Source organism: Eublepharis macularius, chromosome 5, assembly GCF_028583425.1.
Source record: "Eublepharis macularius isolate TG4126 chromosome 5, MPM_Emac_v1.0, whole genome shotgun sequence".
NCBI classification, from domain to species: Eukaryota; Metazoa; Chordata; class Lepidosauria; order Squamata; family Eublepharidae; genus Eublepharis; species Eublepharis macularius.
Window position 1 is genome coordinate 19,539,043 of NC_072794.1, and position 10,243 is coordinate 19,549,285.

Here is a 10,243-nt window from a genome sequence, read left to right on the forward strand (position 1 = left end):
AAGAAGCGTGTCAGGCAAAGAAACCTCTCCCCCCACCCTTGACCAACAGCAGGATCTAGTTTTGCAAAAAATGGGTGCAGTTTTCATGCAGAGGTTTGGGACTGTGGCTGCTCAGTATTCAGACACCAACATTAAAGTACAAAAGGCAACATGGGCTGGGGCGAGGGGCACCTAGGGAAAGGAGAGGTGGCAGCTGGAAGGGCAAGGACTATCCAAAACTGCCCTATGCCCTAGCACCATCCAGCTCCATCTTGTCTCCTTGGAACAGCAGTGGATCTCCACAGTCTCAGGAAGAGAGGGGCATTCCCAATAAGCTCAGAAGGCCCAACTACTACTTTTTGTGGGTCCACCCTTGATCCTGTCTAACAGATGTGTGTGGGGAGTTCCCTGTTGAAACTTAGATTCTCAGGTGAACCAGGGGTCCAATTCAGACTGGACCCACAGCACCTGGGGAGAAGGGGCAGAAGCCTTTTTCCCTGGACTGAAATGTAACCTGGGGAGCCAAAGTTTGCCCATGTACAGAGGGGTTATGTGTGTACCAATGAGCTACACACAAGTTTCCCAAATGGGCAAATAATGACTCCCCAGGGTCATTTCAAGTTGGAAAAACAGCCATGGGAGAAGTTTAAGCCACCACTCCCGGTACGCCAGGGTCCCAACATGAACCAGGCCTCCGCACACCTGAGAAGCTTGATTTTGACAAGCATATGACTGTTTCACAGGACCTGGGATGGACCCATAAACTGTGTAATGTGTAGTCAAGCCCTTTGAGCCCCTTTAAATGCAAATCATAGGGTTGGGAGGGACCTTCAGGGTCATCTAGTCCAACCCCCTGCACAATGCAGGAAATTCACAACTACCCCCCTTTCCCCCATACACACACCCAGTGACCCCTGCTCCATGTCCAGAAGATGGCAAAACACTGTCAGGATCCCTAGCCAAACTGGACTGGCCAAAGTTGCTACCTGACCCCCAAGGTGGTGATCAGCATTACCCTGGGCATGTAAGAAGGGGCCACGAGAACTAAGCACTGATGCAACCCTTCCTGCCCTCCCCGTCATGATCTGCCCAGGTTGACAGAATCAGCATTGCTGTCAGATGGCCATGTAGCCTCTGCTTAAAAACCCCCAAATATGGACAGCCCACCACCTCCCGAGGAAGCTTGTTCCACTGAGGGACTGCTCTAACTGTCAGGAAGATGGTGGGGCCACGGAATTAAAACTCTGTGCTGGCTATGATTTGTGGCCATCCCCATCTGCTATTAATTCTGTGGAAGGAACAATGGAAGGTGCTCGAGCATTTTTCCACTGGAGCAAGAAATGGGCTGGGCAAAGGGGGGGGGGTGAATTTCAGCAGAAAAACAGCTGGAGATGAACAGGTTAAAGAGACCCCACATTCTAATCCTCTGCAACAGGTTTCAAAACACATTCACCAACTCTGTATCTGTTTTAATCCCAGCCTTCCTTCAAGGACGCCTGAACGGCTGACACGGTTCTCCCCTTTCTCTGTTTCGTCCTCTCAACAACCCTGTGAAATAGCTTAGGCAGGGAGAGTGTGTCTGCCTGGGCAAAGTCACCCAGTGAGCAGGCGACTTGACGTCATTTTGGGATTGTGTCATTTTATGGGTTATGTTTTCTTTTTAAGTAGGTCACCTTGGAGAGCCAGACTGAGCGAAAAGAGGCATCGTTTTTTAAAAAGGTGTAGCTGTGATTCAAAGCTCACTGGGTGACCATGTGCCAGTCATCCTTCTGAGTCTACCTCGCAGGTTTGTTGTAACACAACCTTGGGATAACACTCCCTTGAGGTCCTCAAGAGGACAGGCAGATGTCATAAAGGCATACAAATAATTTGTGACGCCAAACTGGATATGAAAATAGTTTCTGGTGTGCATCCATGTTGGTCTACAGTAGAAGAGCAAGATTTGACTCCAGTAGCACTGTAAAGATGGACACGATTTTCCCAGGGTCACCTGACAAAGGGAGCTTGGCTCTTGCTAGTTTATGTCCTGCAAAAATTCTAGTTTGGTTGCTTTTAAGGTACTACTGGACTCATATCTTACTCAAGCCAGACAGTGGGGTTTTCCCCTTTATTTACCTTTGTGTAGACCCCCCACGAGAGCTCCGTCTCGGTGACCATGACCACGATGCCAAACATGCCGAAAATCAAGGCGTAGTCGCTCAGCCGCTTGCGCTTTTCAAAGAGGGCCCTTCGGTGTCCCAGCCGGTACCCGATGTTCTGGTTCTTCTTCTGGCTGTGGGCAACTCCCTCCACTTCCCCCTCCTCGTCCAGGTGGGGGTCCGATGCCTTGCCACGCTCCGACTTGGACACCACCACTTCCAAGCCACCGGAGTCGTGGAAGGTCTGCAGCGGCTGGGTCTCGGCATCCAGCTCATGCAGGTTCCGGTGAGAGGCGCTCAGGCTGCTCAGGGGCCGGACCACGCCACCGTTGAATTTGCAGCTGTTCATGGCTATCTCGGCAAAAGGGCTCGTCTCGCTGCCCGGGCTCTTGGATCCAGCATGGCTCAAAATTTGGGAGTCAACATTTACCTGGAAGGAAGAGAAAATGGGCCCTCCTGGATTAGATGGAGGCTAGCATCCTGCTTCCAAAAGGGGACAGCTAGAAGCTGTATTGGGAAGCCCACCATCAGGGCAGGAAGGTAACAGCTCTCCCCTGATTGCTCCCCCACAACCACTTATTCATAGGTAGACTGCTTTTGAATATGGAGGCTCCATTCGGCTAATATCCATCAAAGGACCTCCTCCTTTGGAATTTGTCTAGGCTCTTTGATGCAAATATAAAGAAGAGCCCTGCTGGATTGCACAAAACGTCCATTTATTTCAGCATCCTCTTTCCATTTGTGGCCACCCACAAGCCAGCCACCCTCTGCTGCATCCTGTACTCTGCAGTCGTCTGCTCTTGTGCATGGAAGTTCCATTTTCCTGTAATAGCTCATAGCCATCAACAGACCTCTTCTTCAAGACTAACTCCCTTTCAACAACAGCAAAACAATTAAGGAGGTCCATCTGGTCCTCCAGTGGCCATCTAGGAAGCTCCCATACACTGGGAGAAAAACAGCACTTTTCTCCTGCTGTTAGCCTCTGATAGTCAGAGGTACACTGCCTCTGAACATGGAGGTTCTACTTAGCTCTCAGGTCATATAATTACCCCTACACATCTCCCCCATTAATATGTCTCACCCTCACCTTTTGATAACATATTGGAAGAAACTTGGTTGGGTGGATTCCTCTTGTTTCTAACAGGGGACAGTCGGAGAAGCCCTTTCTCTGCACTCTTGCATTCCTACAGCTTCCTCCCTCAACCTCCCTTCTCCGTCCAAAAAAGAGAACAGTCATTTATGTTTATAACCCTGGGAAATCCTCGCCTGATCACTAAACAACCCCACAGAGAAGTCCCCCTAACTGTAAGTAGAACACAGATTTATTTCCACACTTTGGACCAACTGTCCGAAGAACGAGGATACTTCCCGTTTCTGAAGATCGGCTATATAAATGCTAATTATTGCCACCAGCAGGGCCATAATTGTGGCTGATTTAAACAACTCTTTCTAACACAAGCTTCTTCTTTTTTTAAAGGCTTTACTGTTCTTTGCACAGAAGGAACTCCCTTTTCACTCCCTGCCACAAGATACAGCGTTGGCCACCAGCTTCAAAAGAGGGAGGGATAAATTCACATAAGCGGAAAGGTCACTAACAGCTGTTGGCCGTGAGTGTTAGAGAGAAACCCTAGTCCACACCAACACACGAAACTGCTGTATCCTAAGGCCCAAGCTAGAAGTGACGAATGACACTTGAATGGCAAGTGAACAGGCTCACGTGTATTCCTCCCTGTTCACTTGCCATTCACTTGCTCTCCACTTGATCAAATGGAGTGCAAGTGAACGGCAAGTGAACAGGGAGGAATACACGTGAGTCTGTTCACTTGCCATTCAAGTGTCATTCGTCACTTCTAGCCTGGCCCAGAGTGAGATCATCAGTCCATCAAGGTCAGTATTGTCAACTCAGAATTGCAACGGCTCTCCAGGATCTCAGGCCAGATTCACAAAGAAGGCTTTCACATTATCTATTTATTTATTTATTTATTTATTTATTTATTTATTTATTTATTTATTTATTTATTTATTTATTTATTTATATTCCGCCCTCCCCACATCAGCAGGCTCAGGGAGGATCACAACCAAGTTTAAAAACATATTTCATCATATATACAATTTAAAATAATAAAACATCCTAATACATAGGTTAAAGTACATGTAAACATATTCACACACATACACACACACATATATATGTGTATGTATGTATGTAAACACAGCGGCACATAATCCAGACGACCCCCAATTTAGCCATCTCCAGAGTATTTTGGCAGGGATGTATGAGAGATGGAGGGGTCACTAGTAGGGAGGGCATATACTGTGCTCCCCCGGCTAGGGGGCACCGCCCGGCATCAACCATATGCCTGGCAGAACAGCTCCGTCTTACAGGCCCGACGAAATGCTAATAAATCTTGCCAGTCCCTGGTCTCAAATTGCGTTCCACCAGGCTGGGGCCAGGACTGAAAAAGCCCTGACCCTGGTCGATGCCAGGCGGGCCTCTCTAGGGCCAGGAATCTTTAATAGATGCTTATCGCTAGAGCGAAGAGTCCTCTGGGGTTCATATGGGGAGAGGCGGTCCCACAGATACGCCGGTCCTAGTCCATATAGGGCTTTATAGGTTAGTACCAAAACCTTGATCCTGATTCGGTACTCCACTACCTTGTTCTTTTTAACTGCAGATGCCAGGAATTGAACCTGAGACTTTCTGCATGCCAGATGGATGCTCTGCCATGGAGCCATGGCCCCTCCCCACTGTTCAGAAGCACTTTATCTCCAAATACCAGATAGTGGAAGGGGCAGCAGTGTTATGGCTGAAAGAGCTCACCCTCTGTACCCTTCTCAATTAGGCACAAAGGGCTGGAGTCTTTTTAGAACTTTAATTGCAATTATAGGAGAGAGAACAAAATGCCGAAAATGGCTCCCTCTGGCTCCTCCCTTGAGCAGCAGAGTTTTTATAACCATTATGACATCGCAATATCATTACAATATGATTGGTTCATAGTTATGTCGTATTTAGACATTTTAGTACGCATGTCACCTTTTTTAGTGCAAAGTCAGGTCATGTTACATTTACGCAGGTGTGATCGTACAGAATAAGCCATTGTCTGAATACGTTACTTTCCAAGAATTCCTTTCTGCCTGAACATATCTGGCAAACACACAATGCTCGCCTTTGCCGTTATCTTACCTTTGGTACTCAATGTAACTAAACACAGCTTCTCAACGTTACTAAGCAATTGTGAACCGCTTATTGCAAACACATAAGAAATTACTGCTTGTATTAGGTCCATTGGCATACAATGAATTGTTAATTATTATAGCAGAGCTTGGCCAGGGTGTCAGTAGTGGGGAAAGACTGATCGTGTGTTTACCCCATTCTTCTCAGGATGGTGTACATAATGCTCCCTCCATGCATCTGATGAAGAGAACTGTGATTCTCGAAAGCTCATGCTGCAGTAAAGTTGGTTAGTCTTAAAGGTGCTACTGGACTCTTTTTGATTTTGCTACTACAGACTAACACGGCTAACTCCTCCGGATAGTGCTCGCTGTCTCTATCTTGCATTCACAACAACCTTGTGAGGTAGGTCAGGCTCAGAGGCAGTGATTGCCCCAAGGTCTCCCAGGCAGCTTCATGGCTGAGGGAGGGATTTAAACCCAAGACTCCAGAATGCTAGTTCAACATTTTAACTACTGCATCACACTGGCCCTTCTGCTCTGGTTGTGGAGCTTTGGAGAGGTGCAGTGCAGAGTGAGGGGTGAGAAAGAATGGCTTGACTTAAGGGCCCCATAACATCTCAAGGCAGAAATGAGATTTAAATTGCCAACTTCAAGGCTCACTTTTAAAAGGAACCCCGAAAGCTCTTTCAAAATGGGTATAATTCTCAGCATTCATAGAATGCTTACAAACATTCAAAGTGCCTCATATACAATGTCATGTACAACTCACTTGCAAGGTAGGCCAGGGTTAACACTCCCTTATGAGAGAGGGCTTGTGGCTCTCCAAGGGCCCCTGAGTGCAATCTAGCCAGAGGCAGGTTTGGAACCAGCAAGCTCCCAAATAGGAGTAGTCACTAGGCAAAGCCAGCCATTTATACATCCGTGAGCGCTCTCCCCCGCCCCCAGTCACAACAACACCCTGAGCACTCGGCACTTTGGGGATGGGCCCAAGTGCCAATCAAGCCCCACGCCCTCTCTGCCAGGGTGCAATTGTACCTGCCGTATGCCACCCCACACTCCCCCCCTCTCCCCCTGAGCTACGGGCTTTGTTCCCATGCCGCAAGGTTCCTTCTCAAGCGCTACTCCTGGGGCGGCTAATTACACCCCTCCAAAGCTCTGGCATCCAAAACCTTCTCGCCCTGACAGCAGGCGAAATGTTCCCTGCAAATTACAGGGCAAAGAGATGCATCGGCTTTCAAGGAAGAGAAGTGAGTAAGGGGAAAAAATGAGGAGGCACTGAGCACTGAAACAGGGACTCAAACCCTCCTCGGGGGACTGTGGCATCTCTGCAGAAATGATGGCCAGAGGATAGAATTTCTGCTTAGTGGAATGAGACAGAGCCCAGTGAAGGGCTGCCAGTGGCAGGTTGGGAAATTCCTGGAGATTTGAGGGTGGAGGGCAGGGTTTGGGGATAGGAGAGGAGGGACCTCAGCAGGGTATAACGCCATAGAGTCCACCCTCCAAAGCAGCCATATTCTCCAGGGTTATCAGCACCAAAAAGGAGGTAACCTAGGTCTAGGGTTGCCAGCCTCCAGGTAGTGCAAAAAAAGTGGCTGTACCTGTAATAAGTTGTCAATAAATAAGGGACACCACCCACAGGATACCAAACATTAATTTCATATATTAATGAACAATTCCAAATATTAGACAAAATGGTTGTTGTGGGTTTTCCGGGCTGTATTGCCGTGGTCTTGGCATTGTAGTTCCTGACGTTTCGCCAGCAGCTGAAATCCGAAGAGCAATCAAACCCAGGATGAATCAAACAACCAAGGAAAAACAGTCTCCTACAGGAAAAGTGTTTTTGCCATATATCAAAGGAATTACTGATCAGATGGGAAAGCTTATGAAAAAGCATAATCTTCAAGCAGTATTCAGACCCACCCGAAAAATACAACAGATGCTACGATCAGCAAAAGACAGTAGAGACCCCCTCACCTCTGCAGGAGTATACCGTATACCCTGCAGCTGTGGACAAGTTTACATCGGGACCACAAAGCGTAGCATCCAGACAAGAATAAAAGAACATGAAAGACACTGCAGACTTGGACAACCTGAAAAATCAGCAGTGGCTGAACATAGCCTAACGCAAACAGGGCACAGTATCTTATTCCAGGACACCAAAATACTGGACAACACTTCCAACTACTTTGTCAGACTGCACAGGGAAGCCATTGAAATTCACAAGCATAAGCAAAACTTCAACAGGAAAGAAGAAACCGTAAGAATGAACAGAGCATGGTTTCCAGTTCTGAAAAACACCAGGCTAACAAAACATTCTATCCCCGACAATAGCCCTGCAGAGAAGATTAGCACATCAAGTACCAATCCATATGCAAAAGAACCTCCTCAGGATACAGTGAAGCCTCCCGCCATTAGCATTCCACACCCGGGGAAACTCTTACAGGATGACTCAGCTCAACCCCACCCCTCCTGAGTAGATACAAATGACCTACATCTTTTCCACACTGTGACACTGAGAGATCTCTGTCTTTTGGTGCTACACCCCTGAAGATGCCAGCCACAGCTGCTGGCGAAACGTCAGGAACTACAATGCCAAGACCACGGCAATACAGCCCGGAAAACCCACAACAACCATCGTTCTCCAGCCGTGAAAGCCTTCGACAATACATTAGACAAAATATTCAAAGTGCAAAGTGCATACATTCATACATGTATGAATATGCTGAAATAGTTTTGAGCCCCCAGGTAGTGGCTGGAGATCTCCAGGAATTACAACTGTTCTCCAGGCCACAGAGATCAGTTCACCTGGAGAAAATGGCTACTTCTGGGGTGGACTCTATGGAATTATGCCATGCCAAGGTCCTTTCCCTCCCCAAACCCCACTTCTCCAGGTTTCTCCAGGTTTCACCCCCCTCCCCCAGATCTCCAGGAATTTCCCAACTTGGAGCTGGCAACCCTACCTAGGTCCCCATACAAGACTACAGTTAGGAGAAATCCCCACCGAGGAACTACACCAATTAAAGCATATGCAATATTTACAAAAATATCATTCAATAAATAATCTAAAAGTACAGCAGTTAACATCAAATATGTCCTTTTCTTACAATCGTGAACACCAGGGAATTCAAGTCCCTTTAAGCAACAAGGTAAGCGTGTAGTAGACATTTTGATATTTTTTGTAAATTGGAATATTTACAGGTATTTATTGGGAAGTTTATTGCATTTGAATAAGATATTGGGGGTTTGCACTAAGAGCACTTTAGCACATGAAGTCTATAAAAGTCCATGATCAATTGTATATGCTTTAATTGTGGTATTTCCCTCTGGTAGGGGTTTCTCCTAACTGTAGTCTTATCTTCTCCAGGGGAACAGATGGAGATCAGTTGTAATTCTGGGAGATCTCCAGCCCACCCTCCCGCAGGTTGGCAACCTTATCTCCAATGTAAGGACTTCTCTGAGCCTGGAGAACAGAATGGAACCTCCATGTACTGAGGCAGTGTACCTTTGATCACCGGAAGCTAATGTAAGAGGAAGTGAACAGAAATGAGTAACAAGTAGGAATCTGTCTCCAGCTGGAAGGGGAAAAAACTCACTGTATTGCTTAGACATTGCAATCTCATGGGGATTTTCAAGAATCAGTAATCATTTTTTTCTATAATAATGATTAATCGTGACAATAATAACAGCTCTTTCGGTCAGATGCATCTGACGAAGAGAGCTGTGGCTCTCGAAAGCTTACGCTACAATAAAGTGGGTTAGTCTTAAAGGTGCTACTGGACTCTTTACTTTTTGCTGCTACAGACTAACATGGCTAACTCCTCTGGATCTATGACAATAATAACAACATTCATGTAGGTGCAATGCTGTGAGAATGACACCTTCTGCGGAGTGGCCCAGCAAGGTACAATGTGACCGTTGCTATGCCTTTCCTCCTTGCCCACTTGCCACCATGTGCTACAGCATTCATTATGTGACCCTAGCAAGCAGTTTTTGATATAGTGGGTGGAGGACTAGAGTGGCTTCAGAGTATTGGAGAGGCTGAGATAATGTGTTCTTTAAGGGGAGCTCTTCTCACAGTGCTGATCTGATTCCATCTAGTCCATCTTTCCCCACTCTTCTTCCAAAGAGCTCAGGATAGCATATCTGACCCCCCCCTCCATTTATTATTCTCATAATATATGCTGCCAGGGTGGGGATTTGAACCCAGGGCTCCTAGATCCAAGTGGCAAACCTTAAGCATTATGCCACACTCTGTCTCAAGTCTTTTTTTCCTTCGTGTTCTCTTCCTCCCTCTTTTCACCTTTTTAAAAAAAGAAACTTCATCATGTGAGGCCAGGTCATTTCCTTTATTTTGGTTTCATTCGTTATTTTATAAACCATTTCCCAGCATATGAAGCACCCCCCTGCCCATGGTGTCCTGTTTTGGTAAGAAGAGGGGGACCTTTGAAACGGATCATGACCCAGTGTAAGGAACCTGGTCAACTTCTCCCTGGACATGCAAAGAAAAGGAGTGGAGAAAAGTTTGCAGAAATCGCCTCTCTTCAAGTCCCTGGCTGGAATTTCATATTTTATTTGTTTACTTCTTTATGCCCCAACTTTTCTTCCCAGTGGAGACCTGCACAGCTTACAACAGTCTCCTCTTCTCCATTTTATCCTCACAACAACCCTGTGGTGCAGGTTAGGCTGAGAGGGGGTGACTGGCCCAAGTCAAGCTTCTGTGGGAATTCGGACCTGAGTTTTCCACATCCTGCCCTGACCCGAATAGCCCAGGTGAGCCTGATCTTGTCAAATCTCAGAAGCTAAGCAGGGTCGGCCTTGGTTAGTAATTGGATGGGAGACCTCCACTGAAGGGTTGCAGAGGCAGGCAACGGCAAACCACCTCTGTTAGTCTCTTGCCATGAAAATCCCACCAGGGTCGCCGTAAGTCAACTCTGACTTGAGGGCACTCTCCA

At 46.9% G+C, this 10,243-nt stretch overlaps 1 protein-coding gene across 1 annotated transcript in view; it reads right to left on the bottom strand.

Annotated features, from left to right (window-relative positions):
- Positions 1–2,487, bottom strand: part of KCNN1 (potassium calcium-activated channel subfamily N member 1) — a 44,620-nt gene extending 42,133 nt beyond the window's left edge. Inside the window, exon 1 of the mRNA XM_054980977.1 lies at positions 2,095–2,487. Within this exon, the coding sequence (XP_054836952.1) occupies positions 2,095–2,466 (372 nt within the window). The 5' untranslated portion in view covers positions 2,467–2,487. The remainder of the gene's footprint in view (positions 1–2,094) is intronic.
- Between the last annotated feature and the right edge of the window lie 7,756 nt (positions 2,488–10,243).